The sequence below is a fragment of the Equus asinus genome, chromosome 25, assembly GCF_041296235.1.
Source record: "Equus asinus isolate D_3611 breed Donkey chromosome 25, EquAss-T2T_v2, whole genome shotgun sequence".
In the NCBI taxonomy this organism is placed as follows: domain Eukaryota; kingdom Metazoa; phylum Chordata; class Mammalia; order Perissodactyla; family Equidae; genus Equus; species Equus asinus.
This window is the reverse complement of record NC_091814.1, coordinates 12466946-12488292: the sequence shown is the minus strand read 5'-3', so window position 1 is coordinate 12488292 and position 21347 is coordinate 12466946. Positions and strand designations below refer to the sequence as shown.

At 42.6% G+C, this 21347-nt stretch overlaps 1 protein-coding gene across 5 annotated transcripts; it reads right to left on the bottom strand.

Moving 5' to 3' along the window:
- Positions 1–9722: 9722 nt before the first annotated feature.
- LOC106848287 (high affinity immunoglobulin gamma Fc receptor I) lies at positions 9723–20394 on the bottom strand. Of its 5 annotated transcripts, none has more exons than XM_070497434.1 (7): positions 20343–20394; positions 19839–19940; positions 19414–19434; positions 18375–18632; positions 13928–14179; positions 12704–12937; positions 9725–11826 (listed from the first exon to the last, which is right to left on the bottom strand). In XM_070497434.1, the coding sequence occupies exons 1-7, from the start codon at positions 20377–20379 to the stop codon at positions 11603–11605; spliced, it is 1128 nt and encodes a 375-aa protein (XP_070353535.1). In that variant the 5' UTR covers positions 20380–20394; the 3' UTR covers positions 9725–11602. The 5 variants fall into 5 exon arrangements, with proteins under 5 accessions (XP_070353537.1, XP_070353535.1, XP_070353536.1 ...); XM_070497435.1 differs by having other exon boundaries at positions 9739–11826; positions 18375–18629; XM_070497432.1 differs by having other exon boundaries at positions 9929–11826; positions 12704–12988.
- Positions 20395–21347: the final 953 nt, after the last annotated feature.

The following is a 21347-nucleotide window of genomic DNA, read 5'->3' as shown; positions in this document are numbered from 1 at the left end:
GATGGCACGACCCAGACCCTCGTTCCTGAGGGGCCTCGATGCATGATCACTAAGCTCTTCCAAGCCTGCAGTTGCCGTACTTGTCTATTTAAAGTCACAGTTGGGCAAGGGAGTAATAAGAGGCGTCCAAGTGGATTCCCTGGGTTCCATACATATTCCTCCCTACTCCTGTTGTGTAATATCCTCCTGCTGATTGGGATCAATTGTCCCTGTCAAGACCATGACCCTTCTTCTTGCCTACTGTTCCCTAGATATAAGGCATCAGCTGTGGATTATAGCTCAATGGGACTCATGCTGTGTTCCCCAGGTGAAAGTTTGCTCCCTTTGGGCACTAGGGCCTCTAACCCTGCAGAACCTGGAGTTGTATCATTGAGAAGCACAGGGCCCCCACAGTGGGTCATTAGGAGCAGTAGCAAGTGGGATTGTTCTTCCACTCCTTGGTTCCTGGACCCATTATTCTTCCTAATGGAGACACAGTGCATATGTGGCATCCTGGAGAATGGCACCTCAGTTGTACCTTCCAGTTGTTCCTTCAGAAGACTGTCCAACTCTATACTAGGCTGGCATCTTCTGAGTGGGGCAGACTGTGATGTGACTAGTGGGTCCTGAGGTCAGGGCCTACTCTTGCACTTTCTTCAACGTGAAGTTGGTGGCCTGGTTGGATACTGTGTGGAGTAGGATTCCGTGACAGGATCAGGCACTCCATAAGCCCCTGAGTAGTGGTGCTGTCTGAGGCCTTGTGGGCAGGAAAGGCAAACCCATATCTGGAATACTCAATTCCTGTGAGAAAAAACTGATGAGCCTTCCAGGATGGAAGCGGCCCAGTGGAGTCAACTTGATAGCAAGTGGCCAGTTGGTATCCTCAAGGTATAGTATCACATGGGAGTCTCACTGTTGGTCTCTGTTGCTAGCAGCTTGAACCTTTAGTGGAGTCAGTAGCTAGATCAGCCTTGGTTAGTGGGGGGTCCACGTGTGGTCCCTATCTCTGCCATTGTCATTACTCTGTTGATGTTCCCGTTATACTTAGTGCCTCTTCTTTGGGGCATGATGTCTGGTTAACATGTGATGCAAAAATCTTGCCACTTTATGCCCACTCCCAAATGTCCACCTACGTGCTTCTACTACAGACTTCCTTGTCCTTAACATTCCAGTGTTTCTTCCTCCCAAGCTCCTAGGTCATTCAGTCAGGGCATTTGCTGCTGCCCATGAGTCTGTATGTATTCTAACCTTGGGTGATTTCTCTGTAAACACAAAATGGGTCACTAGGTTCGCCTCTTGAAACCCTGCCCTTTGGGATGATTTTCCTCACCACTATCTTTAAAGGCCTCTTTTGAATTGCTGTCAGTGTTCAATTTGTAACCTCACAATTTTTCCATCTCAAACTTTTTCTCCCTCTTCAGCTGGTCATAAGAGATCCCCATGCAGCTGAAGGTGCTGGTAGGTTCCATGAATTGCTGGACTATCTGCTCATACAACTTGCCTGTGACCTCTTGTTTTGTTTGATCCCAAAAATACTGCTTATGATAAACTATTGCTGGGCCACACTGACCTTGTGACTTGTTAGACCTGACTGTACTCAGCTCATGATGGGCAGTTCTGTCTTCATTGTCACTTAGTGATAAAAAAAAGTACTGTGTCTCTACCAGGGCCCAGTAGCACCAAGAGTTGTTTTGCAAAAAGCATATGTTCTCTGCTGCACATGGCATAGCCTCGCTCCAGAATCACAGGAGCTTGCATTGTGATTCCCCAGATGCGGCTTAGCGCAACTTCTTCACAGTATTTTTCTCCACCACTGATATTTCCAGTGCTCCAGGGTTTGCTGTATTACATTGCTCAGATGGTAGGGCTTCTTGCATGCCAGCTTTGACCCAGTGCAAAGTCCTTTCCTGTCCCGGTTCTATTAAAAGCTGGCAGCCTTTCAACATCATCTGGTATACGGGCCAAAGAAAGATCCTTTGGCATGAAATACTCTGCTTCTAGAACCTGAAAAGGCGCACCAGGTGTTGTGATTTCTTTGTGGTAGGAGGTACAGGATGCAGTAATATTGTTTTTACTTTGAAGTGAGGTCCTGTCATGTCCCTGACTACCTGACCCATAAATAATTCACGTATGTGGCAAGCCCCTGAGTTTGTACAGAGTCTCTCTCTCACCCTCTGATGCACCAAGTCCTCCAGTGTGTCAGCCGCTTCTTGCTCCTCTGGCCTGATTAACATGATGCCGTCAATGTAATGGACTAGTAGGAAGTTCTGCAGGACACCCAGATGGTCCAAGTCTCTTTGGACTATGTTTTGACAAAGGTGAGGAAAAGTTAGCTTAGCTCTGGGGCAAAACTTTATATTGTATATTGTCTGTTCCATGTGAATGTAAGCTGTGATTCAGATAAAAAAAAAATCCACCAGATTGTTGGTGACATACCGTGTACCTGAGGCCATATTAATTTGCTCTAGTAAAGCTACCATGTCTGGCCTGGCAGCTTATGCTTGTGGCTGCTATGTAGTTGAGCTTGCAGTCATCTCCAGGATCCATCTAGCTTATGCAGGGACCAGGCTGTTTAATTAAATAAAGGCATTATGGGGACCACTTCCAGTGTTTTAGATTTGCACTGTCCAGTGTTGTGGCCAATAGTCTCATGAGGTATTTGAATTAAAATTAATTAAATAAAATAAAAAATTCAGTTAGTCATACTAGCCATATTTCAAGTGCTCAATAACCACATGTGGCTGTGGCTACTGTATTGGATGGCTCAGATACAAGATATTTCTATCATTGCAGAAAGTTCTATTGGACAATGCTGCTTTAGATCTTTAGGGATGTCATTAATCTCTGTCATCAACCTCAGTATACAGTATTGGTTTTGATTCGCTCTCTTGTTTGGGGTTGGGGGGTAGTTTCAGAAGCTTCCACTTGGCCTTCCCTCCTGTGATGGCTCTTATCCCACAGATCAAGGACCCAGTGTGGTAACTGTATCAACTACCAAGTATGTCAATCCCAATTATACATTCAGGGACCAGGGAAATGACCACTGGGGAGACCTACTGTAAGCTAGACCTTGGCCAGGACTCTATTTATTGCCTGGACTCTATATGCCTCCACTCTAACAAGAAGAATGCCTCCACTCTAACAAGAAGAAGTCCGTGATGATACATTGGTTCTCCAGGTATCATTGTCAGCTCAAAGTCTGGGTTCAGTAGTTCACAAAATGTTTGGGCATTTCTCTTTCTCCAGTGCAGCGTTACATGAGTAAATGACTTTTTATACTTGCCATGCTGTTGCAGGGTCTTTTATCCTGGGGATCCGGACATCTCTTCAATTAATGGGTTCTGGATATGAAAACTGACCTCAGCCTCCCGGTTGTTCGGTCTTGATTTCTTCTGTTGGTAGAAACTCAGTGATATCCTTGTGAAGTGCCAATCAACAGGGGCTTATAGGGATATTGGGCTTATAGGGATACCATGCCCTATTAATCATTTCTTTAACTCTCTGTAGGTCAGGCTTTCTCAGATGCCACTCTGACCTTGTTGGTCATTACAATAACGGTGGTTCTCTGGTTTCTGGTTGTTAGGCACTACCACCTGGTCTTTATTGTTTTGGAGTCTTATCATCTCCATTGCTATCAGTGAGCCAGATTCCATGACTTTCTCTCCTACCCTCAGCACTGCCCATAGGAGTTCGTAGGAGAGCCTCTACTGAACTTTTAAGAGATTTCTTATATCCTGCTCACCAGATGTTCCATATTGCCTTGGTAAATGGTGTTTCCTTTGGGCTCTTCCATGGAACATAATCATCAGGTAGATCTCTGGCCATAAAAAGTATACCCAGTCCAGCATGCCCACTTTCTTAAGCCATTTAATCTCTTCCTTCACTATTTTCCCTTACCAAACTGACATTTCAACTTCTCTCAGCATGGGCCATAACTTTTTGCAAACTTCTAGGTGCTGTCCTAGTAATGAGTTAGCATGGACTCCTGGGGTCTTTGTGATGGTGTTAAACACCGTAACTTAGGAGAGAGCTCCCAAGTCAATAAACTTTTTCCTATCCAATTTTATGTCCTGGTCCCCTTGGTGAAGTACCCTTAGAATCCAGTCCCCTGCATTTCTCCAGGCTTCTGCGGGTAAATAGAGGCTGGGCTTTGTAGCTCTTTCTTTTTCTCTTGGGCTCCAGCTGCATTATTCTGTGACTTAACCCTTTATGTAGCCTTAGTGGCTAGGGGGAGAGATGGGGACAGATCCTGAGGGGGGCATCTGTTGCCTTGTTGGAGAGAAGTCTCTGCATTTTATTCTAGCTGGGGGAGTGCTGGCTCTTACTAGAGCAGTGTGGGCCACTTTTTCAGGCTCAAAAGGGTTAGGACCGTTGCGGGGGGCAGGGTCAAAATTTTTGGAGGCATCTGCCAAGAGGTCTCATGTATCAGGGTCCCAGGTTCTCCCAACCAGGGCCTTGACCAGAGACCTTTGAAGTTTCCCCCTTGGACTTACACCTGGCCTCAGTCCTGGTGTTTCTTTGGCATTCCACTTTCCAGGAGATGAGAGCTTCTTCGTAGACAGCCAAAGAGGTCCTCTGGTTTTCACCTGCTTGTTACCCTCAGCTGTTCATTATCTTTCTGCAGAGCATCAATGGTGCTTTGCTATAGTCATCCAATTCCATTAACCTTACGTCTACTATTTTCTCCAGAGGCTTCCAACAACTGATACATTGCAACTACTATTGCATTTCCTCCAATTCCCAATTCATCACCACTGTCAGTTTTAGCAACTGAACTGCCACTTTGTGCCAAGGGTTTTCTGTGCTCCATCTACTATCTGTGCTGGGGTCCTCAATGTCAGGCGGGGTGAATTTTTCATCTCTAAAACCCTATCTTACCACCTGCTTTCTCAGACCACTCAGAGTATAAAGAATTGCATATTGGGGTTTCAGGAAACAGACACTGAGGTGGAGTTTAGGGTGCAAGATTTTTATTAGGGATCATCATCTATGAAGAGAAAGAATCGGAAAGGGATGGGGAAGGGAAGGAAGCATGACTGGGCAGTAGAAGTTGAATTGCAACTCAGGTCCAACAAAACCTTAGCCAACCCAGTGGGGTTCTCTGGAATGAGGTTGTATGTCAGAGCATCCCACATCTGGCTGAAATGCCTTGTACCCCTGCTTTGCTCAGGCACCACATGTGGGCTGCCTTGGGAGGGGCACTTGGGTGAGGCTGCTCTCTGTAGCTGCGGCAGGCCCTGCCGGACATGTTAGCTAGAGACTGCCTGCTAACCACACTCCCTGCAGCTGGCAGCAAGTCTTGTCTTGGGATAGGGGGCAGTGGATCTCTGTGTTTATCACAGAAAATAACCTTTAAAGAGAAACACGAAATTCCAATTTATTGTCTTAATAGATAATTTGTTGCCTTGGGAATAATGCCAAAAATAACATTTGAGTTCTCAATGTAAATTCCTGTAAATTATGTGAGTCAAATCAGAATTAGATCATTTTATTCTTCTCTCTTTTAGGCACGATAGAAAAACAAAAGCCAGTGACTGCTAGAGTATTTAACAAATAATTTAGGAGAATACTGTTTCATTTAAATTAACAGGAAGGCTCTGGGCCCTTGATCTGTCAACCCTACGTCTGTTGTAGAAGAAACCTCCCTCCCTATTTTTTTTTTTTTTAACTTTTTCAAAATGAAGCTCCTTTTATCTATAGGAAAATTAATATTATTGTTCTTCAATCAGGCTTTGCTTAAGAAAATTGTGGTACATGCAGCCACATATTTTTAGCTAAAAATAGTAGAAGCTCTTTGCTTTTATCTCCTGATATATTCTTTGAAAAAGACAAGGTGCAGTGGCATGTATATTATGCTACCATTTGTGTACAAAGGGAGAGGGAGGGAAGGATGTCTCTATTTGCCTATAAAAGCATAAAAATCTCTGAGATGACAGAAAACAGCCAATATTAATTATCTTTTGGAAAGGACATGAGAAGGTGCTGTAGACTGAATGTTTGTGTCCCCTCAGAATCCAGATTTTGGAATATAATCCCCAAAGTGATGGTATTAGGAAGTGGGGCCTTTGGGAGGTGGTTAGATCATGAGGGTAGAGTCCTCATGAGTGGGATTAGTGCCTTTATAAAAGAGACCTCAGAAAAGTCCTTTACCCCTTCTGCATGTGAGGACATAGAAAGAAGATAGCCACCTATGAACCAGGAAGCGGGCTCTCACCAGACACCAAATCAGTGAGTGTCTTGACCTTGGACTTCCCAGCCTCCAGAACTGTGAGAAACAAATTTCTGTTATTTATATGGTCTTCTGTTATAGCAGCCCAAATGGACTAAGACAGAGGGCTAGGAGTCTGGGAGGGAAGGAGATTTTTAACTGTATATCTTTTTGTGCATTTTGGATTTGACCATATATTCCAAAACAAAAAAAGTACTAAAAGTAGACAACTTAATGTTAAATGTTCGAGAAATGTTCTCAGCTATTCTAAAAAGAGCATTGTGTTGAAAACATATAAGAGCTTGATTTGTGCTGATGATGTTAAGATTATGGATATTTTTGTTTAAATATTAAGTTTTGAAAGATTTAAGTAATATTATTGGAACTTTTGTTCTTATGAATGGAAAATACCAGTTGGGTTTGTTTAACAAGATACATCTGATTATCCATCTTGAACGTGTAACATGCATTAAGTTATTATTAATGGACAAAATGATGGTCAAACAACTCTGTTGTACATGATCTGGAGCTTTAACTTGGTTTTTAATTTATTTTCTAAAGGGGATTGGTAAAACAGATTTCTCGTATCCTCCAGTAAGTAAAAGCTGCTACCAGGTAAGTGTTCCAACAGCTACCCCATGTAGTTTCCTGGGGAAAGAGCAGGCATAGGTACCATATCCACTAGTGGTTGATGCTTATGACACTCTTGGGGCAGCTAGCACCTTAGGGAATGACTAAGAGAGGTACTGAAAACACTGGGCACCAAGAACAGCATCCTAAGCTGATTGTGGTAGCAAGACATGGAGTCATCTTTGTAGTCTCTTTCTTTCATATAACTGTGCTATCCAGTGCCAGAATCTGGGTGAGCGAGACGTCTGTGCACAGATCATGAGGAAACAATAGCAGAAATCATGACTTGTCGGATTAGATACCAGGACTCTTCCTCTTGAGTGTGGAAATGAGTTTAAAATTCTTTTGAACGCATAATTACCAAGAATTCTTTGATGAACCAAGAGGAGGGAAGAAGCGCCAAGATGATGATTCTTTACTTCCTGCCAATCTTGTATTAAGGGCTTGAGCTGATTGTTTTAATTTGGAAAATAAAAGAGTCACCATATTTGTACCCCAAACATCAGAGAGCAGTTTATACCAGTCATGTGTAAAAGTCACTTACTCCTAGCTATTGTACATATGAACTTGAAGTCATCCGTATTTACTCAAGAGGCCAAACACAATCATGGGAAGGCAGGCCATGAAAGTGCTAGTAATTATGAAAACTGAAACATAATTAATTATATTCACTTCAGTTTCTGGTCAAAATTTTAAAACTTTCTTTTTAGCTACTGTCAATGCACCTCTAGTCAAAGACCAGCAGGAGCACATCTGTGGTTGAATAGGTTGGGCTTATTGCTCCCTGTAGTGAGGGAGAGCACACGCCATGGAGAGCCATGGTGGGTCTGAGCATGAGATGGTTTGATTTCTGCTGGTCTTGCACTTCTCACCCATCTGGGAAGATCCCCACTGCCCAGAAGGAGGCTTAGCCTCCCCAACCCTTCCAGCTGCTCGGAGAGCCAGGACAGGTTTCAGTAACTTGTACTTTCTGTTTTGTCTCTTTGGTCCTTGTTCCTGAGGAAGCATTTTGGATGAAATATTTATGGAAGCATATAGATGCAGACCTATTCATTTATTTTTCTCTTCAGGTCAGAACACTTTTGGGGGCAGTAGTACTAGATTTAGTTAAAGAACTGATGGGGGTAGCTTAAGTTGAAGAGATTTTGGAAGTAAATGCAGAATAAGAATAGAATGTAATTATATATTAAAGTACCTGGTATAGCAGGCTACAGAATCTGATTTAAAGGTTGTTATACTAGTATGCAGAGCAAAGGGATACTGGGACAATGAAAAGGGAGAGATAAGTCCTTCCTGGGAGGTTCAGAAAAGTTTGAAAGAAGAGATATTTAAAGAATGAGCAGGAATTCACTAGCTAAAGATGACCACCCATTTGTCTCATTTTTTTACCAGACAAGACTGATACTTAGGGCATAAAAGTGGACGTTACATGAAAGCAACAGACAAAAGATGACTTAAAAACCAGTCATTGGTATCCCTGATTTGGCTCAGTTAAAACAACCAAGCTGTCTTAGTTTAGGTTCCCCAAAAAGAGGACCCTGAGACCAAGATTTGGATGCAAATAGCTTATTTGGGAGGTAATCTCAGGAATCGCAGTGATGGGAGTGGAGAAATGAGGCAAAGAAGGGAGGAAACTCAGTAAAGGAGGCACTGATGGACAGGTTGCCACTGAGGGAACTGGGGCTCACTCCCACAGGGGGCCCTCTGAGACACCACAGTTCCATCGAGGGATGATGAAGTGGGGCATATTTATCTGCTAGCTTCCATCCCTCATTAGTAGAGAATCCATTCTGGGTCTTTAACTCTTTGGCACTCTGAGCTTTCCCCGAATGCCAGTTTGCATAGCAGAGCAGCCTTCAAGAATCAGCGGCATTTTGGAGAAGTGCCTTCAGATGACCTCTGGAGTATGCAGAGGGGGTGTGGGACTGGCCAATGGTGGCACACAAACCACAAGAAACAGAATGGCTTTTTCCCAGTGATAACGCCAAAAGTCCTGCTCCAAAGGTTGGGCTGAGCAACCATCTCTCTGACTCTTTTCAGCAGGTGTCCCTCCCTACAAACTGAAAAACTGGCATGAGGAATCAAATGAATCAGTGCATTTATCCCTATGTCTGAAACAAAATAGATTTAGTAATTCAAAGACTGAGACTATGAGGTAAAGTTTCCCTATAGGTGCCTGTTAATTTGTCTCTAGAGAAGACCTAGAGAACATTTCATGTTCCTTCCCATGGTTTTCTGGTCCCCAAATGGAGTTATTAACCACACCCACCCTCTGCCTACACATACAGGTTTTCCCCAAGAATGGAGGATGGTGAGCAAGGAAGGGATCCGGGGTCCTTTGGGCCTCTCTCCCCAGTGGGATCCAGTGATTTCTGTTTGTGTTTCCAGGAGAGGATGGGATAAAAATGAAGAGGAGTGAGCTCTTAGATAGATAGGGGCAAGTGCCAGAGAGGCATCCAACCCCTGTAGGGAAATTGGAGGCTGAGCACCTGCCAGGAGAAGTATGAGGTGTTACCAGGCCTTGACCAGACCCAGCACCAAAGCTAGAGTGATAAGCAGGTAGGCCTTAATTTGGGGGACCCAAGAACCTATTCCTGGCAAGCTGTAAGCCAGAAATCAGGGTAGACTGAAGTACAACTTACTCAATTATGAAATTGATTTAGTCAACTCAATTATTTAAGCATTAACGTACTTATGAGAAAAAATTATGACAAAGATATACGCATGGAAAAATCTGGAGAGAAAGCACAAAAGAAGAGAGTGGGGAAGGAGGAAGCACTTTGTGATGCTTCAGCAATGACTGGTTCCATTCCAGCTTCACCTCAGTGCTCTGCCTACGTCCATGTCTGCCCACGTCCATGTCTGCCCCCACCTTTTGTCCCCAGGGAGCACTTTCCCTGAAATTCTGTCCACCCTGTGAGGGTAGGCAGAGCTTTCTCCTCTGAGTGGGAATGCCACTTCCTGCTTCAATTCCCCATTCCTCAGGCTAGAGTCTTCTACAGGCAGTCCTTCCACAGAGGGGCTTTGGGCCTCTTTCCTGTGGGATTCGTCCCCTGCAATTCTCATTTCCCTGTTTCCCCAGTCCATAAGACCAAACATTATGTGCAAGCAATGAAACTCCTGCTATTATATATGGTGATTTCCTTTAATACAAATGTTGGAGTTATTGCACTTCTATTAAGATGATAATTGTTGTACTTTTTTTTGAAGGTGAAGGGGAGAAGAACATTCTCACTGTCCGCAGACTAGGGAAGCAGCGGGCTAAGGTGCTCTTCCATCTACTTCAAGTTCCAAGTTGCTTGAGGGTGCTTGTAGGTGGTGGGTACTAAAGGTGAGCCCTGCCATGTGGAGCCAGGACAGAGGCTAGGCAGGGATGCATCCTTGTTTGGAAGATAAGCTGCATTTTTTAAGCCAAATAATCTAGAATCATGTTGCTAGGTTAGTGTATACCCCTTTTTGTTTTTTCTAAGCTTTAGTAAAGTCTTATTCACCTATTTCAGTTTTATCTCAGCTGTGTTATAGAGTAGCAGAAAAATATTTTGTTTCCAAAGTAGAGCCCAAGGGGGACAGTAGCGTATCTTGAAGCTAGTTAGTAATCATTCAGAAAATCAGAAAGGTAAAGTAAACCTCTGGAGGTAAGAGCTGCGGCTTTATGATATCACTGCTCCTCCCTACTTGAAACTTCTCCTTGCTGTGCTGTGCTCAGAGATCTGGGTTTGATTTATCAAGGAAAGCAGTAGTTACATTCCGCCTTCCTATAGGGCAAGGGACAGGGACAGACAAGCAGGACCCCTGGTGTCTCTGCACACAGAAATGTTATGAGAAAGCCTCAAATGAAAGGGCAAAAATGAGAAAAAAAATTTCTCATCGTGAGTTACTCCCTTGTATCTCTGTAAGATGCATGGATGTGTTCCCTGCACGTGTATTAAAAGAGAAAAGCCGTGGGGGCTGGCCCCGTGGCCGAGTGGTTAAGTTCGCGCGCTCCGCTGCAGGCGGCCCAGTGTTTCGTTGGTTCAAATCCTGGGCGCGGACATGGCACTGCTCATCAGACCACGCTGAGGCAGCGTCCCACATGCCACAACTAAAAGAACCCACAACGAAGAATACACAACTATGTACCGGGGGGCTTTGGGGAGAAAAAGGAAAAAATTAAAAATCTTTAAAAAAAAAAAAAAAGAGAAAAGCCGTGAGGTAACCCTCCTGAGCACCGCTAAGGTGTGAGTCCTCTCATTCTCATGGTCTCTCAGAATTCATTTGTAAGTGATATTTCCTTCTTTTTGGTCTACACTATTCCCTCTTGTCTGCCTCATAGCCTCTCTTTCTCTTTCTCTGTCTCCTCGTACTCCCTCCCATTCTCTCTCTCTTTCTCTGTCTTAATTTCTTACACATATGCATACACTTATCTTTTAACCCTGTCCCCCAAAATATATTACTCAAACTACCTAATAGGATAATTAGGTTAGACTCGACTTCGAAGTTTTTAAAGATTTCTTTAGAGTAAGTCTCACTTCAAATCACCCTTGCTTACCAAATTTCCAAGTTTGTCTTCAGTGAAGTCAGCTCATTTATTTGCTTTATTTAAGAGTTAGATGACATGGGACTCACAGTTCTAGTGTCTTTCAACTTGTGGATGTTTGTGCCCCAGTGCTTACCCAGAGAGGAAGGGGGAGGGACTGGCTAGATGCCTGGGCACCCACTAAGCTGCCGCTTCTTCTTTCCCTCCGGGGCCTTCTTCTTTCCCCACTGGGGCTTCTTCTGGAGTGTCCTTTCCTGCAGCTGTTCTTCTTATTGCTGACATTTCAGCTCTTCTTCTGACTGTATTTCTTTTTGAAGGTAGGAAGTTACCTTCTTCTCATGACCAGAGCCCAAAGAGATTTCTAAATTCCACTTTTTCTGTCTTTGAAGTTCCTTATGTATTATTGTACAGAAAATAGTGTCCACCAAAAATATTACTCCCACTGCCAGATAGAAAAGGACATGAAACCAGACAGAAGTTGGTGACTGGAGGCCTGAAACAGAAAATGACAAAGAGAAGAAATGCTTTTTAGAAGCCGGAAGGATGTGTTTGAGTTATATTTGGAAGAGGAGGTTGGCTGGGACCTGATATGCCAGCTCCCAGTGGAGACACTGGTAATTTCAGGGGGCAGGAAGGAGCTGGAGGTAGGTCTAGCTGGGCTATAGTGTACGGACTGGGGGCAGGCTCCTCATAAGAGCCTAACTGTCAGGGCCCTGTCAGCGGCCTTACTCCTTAGTCTCAGACAACTGCTATTTCTATGCCATTTAATGCTTGAAATAAATCTGGGTTAAAGATAAGCTTTTTTCCTAAACAGTTTTTTTTTTTCTGGAGCTTACAATACTTCCACCTCAGCCAGATATAGACACTTGGACAAGTACTTATGTGCAACCCACAAAATCTCTGTCTCACCAATCTACAACGGGAGCTCCTTGAAGTAAGAACTGCACCCCAGGGTCTTTGTATCCCCATACCTGTGACAGTAGATAGGAGGAATTCAATATATTGTTGATTAGATTGTTGGTGAGAAAGAGGGAGAGAAGGAGGGAGGTAAGGAAGGAGGAAGGCGGTGGGTAGAGAGAGACTGGAAAAAATAGAAAATAAAGAAGAGAAGAAAAGAAAAGAAGGAAGGAAGGACAAAAAGAGGGAAATAAATGGAGGAAAGAAAGGAAAAGAAATGAAAGAAAAAGAAAGGAAAGCAAATTTAATGAAGTTTATGAGGAGAATAGTGAAGTTCTGAATGAAGAGCGGAAAGGCCTGTTGATGGTTTTTTCCTAGGCGGGCCACGAAATCCCCTTGAACAGATCTCAGTCTGATAGGAGAAAACAGAGCATCCTCTCTTGTGCCAGTCAATTCCCATCATGCTCACTCACCAAGCACTTGAAGCTCCAACTCAGAGCTGCGCTTGATGACATTTCCATCTTCTGTGGTAGCCTCACACCAGTATAGCCCAGAATCTTCTCTTTTAGCAGTTAGTCTCTGGTATTCAGAGGATGTGTTCCTGCTCATCAGGGTCTTGCTGCCCACGTAGAAGGAGAAGTAAAGCTGCAAATCAGGCCTCTGTAGGAGCAACTTGGTTTCACAACTCAGGTTGACCAGATTCCCCTCTAGGAGCGGGAATGACAAGGAGGCTCTCAGCACTGGGGCTGGAAATAGCTCTAAAGAAAAAGTTGACACGGACAGGGTTGGCTGCCTCAGTGTCAAGGTTCTTTTACAGAGGATATATCCCCTCTCCCTTCAGGAAACCTGCTCTTAGAGAATGCATCCACAACATACATTTTTTCCCACTTCTAGCAGAGAGGCATTCTTGGGGTTTCCTCATAGAGATAGTTGCCAGCTTGCTCACATCCTACTGGGGAGAGTACCTGTACACAGTCCATACTTCCCTGAATAGCCATGTTATTTATTGTATTACCATGCCCTTTTAGTAATAGTTGTCTAAGAGTGGACACTGGCCCACACACTAGCCAGGTCAGTGACTCATGACTGTGTTCCCGCCTCAAAAAACAATCTGGGACAATAATTTATTTCCCATGGAAATGAACTATTTTTCAGTCAGAAAAAAGTTGCTAGTAGTTGTGAGTACTAAGATGAAAGGCCACGAAAGAGTCGCAACAAGGGCCACGTGCAAACTGGAACAAAGGAAGCTGCTTAATTAGCTGATGCTCAGAGAGAGGTGGAACCAGAGAGGCCACGTTTTCCCTGAGAGATAGATGGAAAGTACATATAACCAAGTCGTAATGTCTTCCTGGCTTCTGTTTCTATGGAGCTTTTATGAGATTCCATTGGGTTATTTTCTAATATCTCTCCTACCGACCTTGAGGGAGTCTCTATTCCATGCAACTAAAATGAAATTGATGAAATGGATGCTCACTATGTCCTGGCCTTGACATTAGCTCCTGTGATTATTGATGGTATACTGGAAAGGGCAATGGACTGGGACCCAGAAGACCTCAGTTCTGGTCCTGGCCCAGCCGGTGGTCATTGTGTGGCCTTCAGTAAGGCCTCCGTTTCTTTACTTGCAAATTGAAGCAATGATTTATGATGGTTCGTCTGGTCCTCACAACAACAGCTCTATGACTATTCAGATACCATACCTTTTATAGTGATAGATACTCCTGCTGATGTGTAGCGATGCCATCCCATGCCTGAGCAGTGATAGATGCCATTGTGACTCAGGTTGGTTGTCAGAATGGTGAATTCAGAATCCTGCGGAGAAAACTTAAAGGCTTTGCCATTTTGGTAGAAAACTATATTGTACACCAGCTTATTCTTCCATCCATGACACCTCAAGGCCAGAGGATCCCCTTCGATGAAAACTCTGTTAGAGATCTGGAGTAGTAGCCAATCTGAAAAACATGGGCCCAAATACACGTAGACAGTGGTAGAGGTACAAGGAGGCCAAAGCTGGGCCCAGCGCCTTTCCTATCTTTTTCTCCTTGCAACATCCCAACCTCAGAGCTCTGCTGAATAGGAGGCCTGTCTCCCATTCCTCAAATATCTTTAGCTTTGCTGGGAAGAAAAGTAATCTTTACCAGCAACTGTGTACACAGCCTTTTCTTGTCTTCCCTTTCCAGATAGCAGAAGTTGCTTGGGAGAAAAACAGTTTACTCCATGTGGTAGACAGAATTCTAAGATGACCCCAATGAGCCACACTCTTGTATAATCCCCTTGAGTGTAGGTGGAACTTATGACTAGCTTCTAGCCAACAAAATATGACAAAGGTGATGGGATGTCACTCTCATGATTATGTTACATTATACAAGATTCTGTCTTAGCAGACCAGACTGAGAGTCTCCTGCTGGCCTTAAGGAAGCAAGCTGCCATGTTGTGAGAGGGCCTGTGATGGCCATTTGGCAAGGGGCATCTAGGAGCTGAGATTGGCTCCAAGCTAACAGCCTGCAAGAAGGTGGGGACCTCAGTCCTACAACCATGAGGAGCAAAATTCTGCCACTGACTACATGAGCTTGGAAGGGCTGCAGGAAGGTACACAGCCCAGTCAATACGTTGATTGCTGCTTTGTAAGACCTTGACAGAGCACCCAACAAACCTGTGCTGGGGCTCTTAACTCATGGAAAGATAATAAACATCTGTTGTTTTAAGCTGCTAAATTTGTGGCAATTTGTTACACAGCAACAGGAAACTAATACATTCTAACTCCTGACAAATTTGTTAATGGGATCACACATACTAAGACAAACACACAGAGTGGCAACCGTATCCAGATGGATATATGCTACTAAGTTGATAGAAACACTCACATATGTGCACATCAGTGATACAGCTGGTAAAAACAAGCTCCAAGTCAAATGGGCCCTCCCTTTTGATGTACACCTCTACACGTAACCAAAAATGCCTCCTTCACTTTTTCTTTCTCTGGAGCAGTTGGTTTGGCTAAAGAAGGATGAAGTTCTTAAAGGACAAAAGAGTAGAAGAGACAGCAGTGCTTTTTCCCCCTCCAGAGCTTATCTAAGAACGGAAGGCAGGCATTCCAGTGCTGTATGATCTTTATAGTCTTGGATGCTGCCATTGAGCTTCTAAATATAATGAACACTTTTTCCTCCCTTATTCCTGTTCCCAACCAAGAGGTGCTCAAAGACTGGACTGCCCAAACACACAGACACCTTTGCTTTATACATCCACACATTTTAACATACCTCCAACAGAAACTGTCCAAAATACTAGTAATGATACAACATAATTGAATGACACAATTAACAGACTTGATTTGGGGATTTATATAGAATGCTGTACCTTAGAAAGAGAAAATTCATATACTTTCCAAACACCATGTAACATTTATAAGAACTAAGCACATACTAGGCCACAAAGCAATTTTCAACAAATACCAAGGAACTCATATCATATTTAATACAAATTCTGACCAAAATGCCATAAAATTACAAATCAATAATAAAAAGCCAACCTCCAAAAACACTTCTAAATAATTAATGAGTAAAAAAAATTATAATGGAAATTAAAAATATCTAGCTTTAAGAGATAATGGGAATATTACATATTAAAACTTGTGGGATGCAGCTTGTAGCCGACATCACTAATTTCCTACTCAAAAACCATTCTCCCCATCTTCATCACCTTGGAGTAGAATGGGGACACTCATTCTACTCCAGATTAGGACTTCGGTCCACAAATCAGCTGTATTTTCTTGGTCTCAGCATACATAGATTTAATTAAAGTGACTGAGAATTAGTGTAACTGAATTAAATCCTCCACTACTGACTAACCTTGGCAAAACATTTTTAAAATAGGGTATAGACAGCACTAACCGAAAAACTTGATGTAGTGTACTGTAGTAAAATTAAGAACTTTTGTCCACTGAAAAAACAAAAAAACGCAGAGATAGCAAAAAGGCGAGCCACAAAGTGGAAGATATTTGCAACACTTCCCAAAAGACTCATATCCAGAATGTATAAAGAACTCCTACAAGTCAACAAAGAAAAGGCAGACAACAATAAAAAAAAATTAGCAAAAAACCCCGACAGGCATTTTACAAAAGAGAATATCCAAAAGGTAATAAACATGTGAAAAATGCTCAATATCACTAGTTGTCACGGAAGTGCATATTAAAACCATAATGTGATACTATTGCACATGCACCGGAATGACTAAAATGAAAAAAACTGGAAATACCTAGTATTGATGAGGATGAGGAGAAATCAGAACTCTCACACTCTGCTGGTGGGAATGTAATTTGGTGTAAGCACTTTGGAAAACTAAACCTGAACATATGCATATTTTGTGATCCTGCAATGCCACTCCTAGCCATATTCCAACAGAATTGTGTCCGTAAGCGCACTAAATGAGAAGTACAAAAAATATCCACAGCAGTACTATTTCTAAGATGCCCAAACTGGAAACAGCCCAAGAGTCCATCAATAGAACAGATAAATATGGAAAATTATACAGTAATGAGAGCAAATGAACTGCAACTTCACAATATGTAAGAATCTCACAATCAGCATGAGAAAAGCCAAACAGAAAAGAGTACAAAGTGTACCATACTGCGTCCGTTTACATGAAGTTAAAACATGGGTAAAATGCTATAGTGTTAGATGTCTGTCTTGGGGGACTGTGACTAGAAATGGGCAAGAAGGAGTTTCTGTGATTGTGGAAGTGTTCTATTTCTTGATCTGGCGGCTGTTTACTTTGTGAAAATTCACTGAGGTGTACATTTAAGGTTTGTTGTATGTTATACCTTAATAAAAATTCACATTAAAATATAACAAAAAGATATATAATGTACTAATATAATATGTAACAATGTAAAAAATAATGTAAAAGATATTATTCTCAATAAGTCACCAATGCTGGGAGTTCGAGAGTCTAGGCAGAGGCAAAGAAAATGGCCTCTTTCCGGTCCTAGTTCGTTTTTTTCACTTGAACCATGAAACACTTCTGCTTTTGCTCCAACTACACAAAGTCTCTTATTGTAACAGTTCTGTCAGCTCCCTTGACCTCTCCAGCCTAGGAACTGATTCCTGGAGTCCTAAGAGACACATGAACAACACCTAGCATTTTCTCTGACATTCTCAACATTTCCTTAGGAAAAACCATTTCCTTCAAAAGCATTAATCTCCCAGTCTGCATAAATCTAATCCTGCCTCCAGCATGGATTAACTTTTGCATTATCAGTTACAAAGAAGTTTTAGCTTATTGCTTTTGAATAACTAAATAATCCATTTGAATGGTTTGTCCTGGGTATTGAAACATTTTCCCCTAAAAAGTGTTGCAGTTTCCATCTCTTGACAAATCGAAACTACTTACAGATTTAAGTAGATGGTGGGGTTTTTTTTCCTGCTTCTGTTTATCATGGCTTAAGACCTAAAGTCTCATAGTAATTCTATGCCCAGAATATTATCTTACAGATATACCACGAAACGTACCTCATGCTATATGTATAAAGATGTTATTGCAGCATTGTTCCTAAAAGCGAAAGAACGGAAGCACACTAGAAGTTTACTAAGGGGGAGAATGGTTACATCAATGATAGCACATCCATTTGAAAGTATGAGGTAGATCTCTGTTGATATAAACAGATCTCCAAGATATTACAAGTCGTAAAACTAAGATGTGAGACAGTATATAGAGTATTCTACAGCCACTTTTTAAAAAAGTTTATATATAAACAGTTTTTTTCCTGTGGAAGGTGACTGTGGGACTAGAGTTTTGAGTGGGAGGAAGATTTCATTGTTCATCATTGTACATTTGTCTGAATTATTACTTACTATGTGCAAGCATACGTTTTTCAACAAAACTACATAATTTTGAATAACAAAATGTTAGGGTCTGAGTTTTACTCTAGATACCCTACATACAGCTGCCCCAGTTGAGGTGCTGTTGGGGCACAGTTCAAACACCCTAACGTGATGTTTTGAGCATCTTGACTTAATTTCACCTGGTAGGCACATAGAGCTGAGACTCATACTCAGGTAAATCAACACACACACCTCTGGCATCCAGGAAGGAGAAAACACAAAGGAAGGCCTCGTGATTTCCAGCCCTCCTGCTCCATGCCATACTTACCTCTATGGATTTCCAGCTGTATAGGGTCACTTGGCACTGAGAGACCTGTCTGGCACCTGTATTCACCACTGTCACTGACAGTGGCAGCAGTGATTCTGTATCTGGGGGTCAAGGTCTGAATGGTTGTGCCGTTGAGAAACCACCGTGTAGAGCTGTCCTCAGGCAGACGGGGTCCCTCACACCATAAGGTTACATTTTCCTCCTGGAATACACTAACCCAGGGAGGCTGCAAGGTGATCACTGCCTTTGTGGGGTCTGCTTTGGAAGTAAAACAAAAAGAACAAGTGGAATAAAAGGGAAGTCTGAGCAATTGGTAAAGTTTTGTGGATAGCACAAGGGCAAAAATGTATATTTAGATTAAATTGAAAAATCGGTGAGTGGAAACCTACAAAAGCCAGCCGTTAAGAGTGTCCAGACCCTATTACAGAGAGCTCTGTTCATATCATTAAATCTGCATCTGTGCGTTGGAGATTTTGGGTTCCCGAGAAACAAATGACTAATTTAGGTTCATTGCTGGTCAGCAAGGAAGCAGGGTTTCAAACTAGGGCAAGCTGCTTGGAGCCGATTTTCTTATCCTCTGTGCTATACTGTCTCTTAGGGTTAATATCAGGCCTTACTTAGCATCTGCAGTGGAAATCGAGGTTCAAATTCCTCACTTTGAATCCTTCGCTTACCTGCTGGATTCTCTCTGAGGAACAAAAATGTACTGAGCTTTCTTCTAAAGGGGACTTTCTGGAGGGACGTTGGCAAACCCAGCAGAGCTACCTCTGCATTTTTGCAATTCTGGCCCTTTCCTGCTATTTTATATAGATTTAGGCATTTAGTTCAGAGGTTGGGACTGATTCAGAAAAATCTTAGAGAGAAACCTTAAAAACCAGGATTTTATCAAAATTATACTCAATATAGGAGATCTGACAAAATTTGTAAATCTTTCTCCTTTCTATTCTCTCCCTATGCTTTCTTCTTCACGATAAGGGGACCCAGCCTTTGGAAGCAGGAACGTGGCAAAGGAAGAGAAGTTGAGTTAGACATTACTCACCCACTTGCCCACCAACTGGAACTGTAAGAGACCAGAGAATAGACATCAGTTGGTCAGGGGGAGACGACAAGGAAGGGAGAACTGGGGAGACAGGATTAATGTAGACTCTGTCTTCTGCAGGCCGGCTTAGGTCTCCTGAGTTTCTCTCTACCCACTTTCCCCAAATCAGGTACAGCGGTACTGAAGAGCCCATGGCTGGTTGTTGACAAGGTTTTATTTTGACATGGTGCTGTAGGCTTAATGTTACTCAGAGTCTCCCTTCCCATCCTTTTGATATAATAAGCACCTATAAACCATGAAGCACAGATGCAGTTGTCTCCATACTCATGAGCTCTAGCCTGGTACACTAAAGGAAGACAAAAAATCCTGAGTTCCCAGAACCAGAGCCTGTACCCTTCTAGCTACCCCCTCAAAGCCCAACTTACCCCAAAGGAGCAGAGCTGTCAAGAGCCACATGTTATCTCCAAGCTGATGGGAGCAGTGAAATCTGTAACATGCAAGACATGGAAGAGGTTCTGCCGAGGGCCCTGGAGCCAAGATTAGAAAAGAGGAAGGAAATTGTCACCTCTGACTGCTTTCATTATGTTCCTTTTCTGGGAAATATATCCTTAATTCTCGGAGCAAGCTCTCCCCATTCTCATACTTCTCGGCCCATCTCTCCCAGTTCGAAACTCTGGGTTTTGGGTTTATGAAACTCTAAGAAACCAAGGAAGGGGTTAAAGTTTTACTGGCATTCTATCCTGACTATATCCTCCCTCTACCAATTCTGTTTCTTGGGGCTAGAATATGGCAAATCTCCATTTTAAAAATTGGTTCAAAACCTGGCTACTGCCTCCAAAACTTGATCATTTGAGTCCAGATTATTCTATAGCAGCCTGTAGGAGGCATCTGAAGGGTTACTAATCTGCAAGAATTCCCCTAATACAAACCAGCCTCTCTTCCTCTGGGAACACATGCAGGATCCATTTCTCATTTCAGTTTAAAAAAAGAGCCATGTCTCTGAAAGACATTATGAATTTGGGATGTTTATTTTGGCTAAATCCAGGGAAATCAAATGATTAATGTAAATGCTGTAGAGATGAAAAATAGCATATATATATATATGAGCAGAAATATCCCGAAGAAGGGAGTTTCAGAGTACAGGTGGGAAGCTCTCCGCCACTAAAGTGAGCTGGAACCTGAGGCAGAGTTGTAAAGATATAGAGAGATTTTTAGGTATTCTGTTAAGAGAGAAAGAAAACTAAACAGAAACTAGGATGAGTCCAATGAGTGCAAAAGGACTTAGGTAGCAATCTCACACTGATTGAGAATTAAAAATGGCGACGAATAATGTTGTAGACTGAATTACTGGCCCCAATTTCTCATCCCTCCCTGAAACTACACTATTTCCACAGCCTCATGAGAGGCTGAGGGTACTTCCTTGACCCTTGGCTTTGACTCATCCATGTGACTTTCATTGGCCAATGAAATGTGGGTGGAAACACCATTGTGCTAATTCTGAACCTAGACTTTAGCAATCTTTACATATTATCTCTCACCCTCTTGTGCTTCTGTTATTGTCATGACAAGAACATGCTTTAGCTAGCCAGCTATATTGTGAGGCAGAGCTGTCCTGGCCATTGCAGCCCAAAGCAGAGCTGCTCCAGCTGCCCTGCAAACTTCAAGTGAGAAATAGATGCTTACTATTGTATGCCACTAACATTTTGAAACTACTATAGAGCAATAACTGGTTGATACAATTGAAAAGCAAGGAAGAAAGGTCTAGGAAGAACTCAGGATATTCTGAGAGAGATGGGAGAAGCCTTAGCTCATTGAAGTTTACAGTCAAAGCCTATATTCATAACTATTACACTGTTTTGTCTTCAAAATTTTCATTGTATGGATGTACCATAATTTATTTCACCAACATTTCTTTAGAGACATGCAGGCTATTT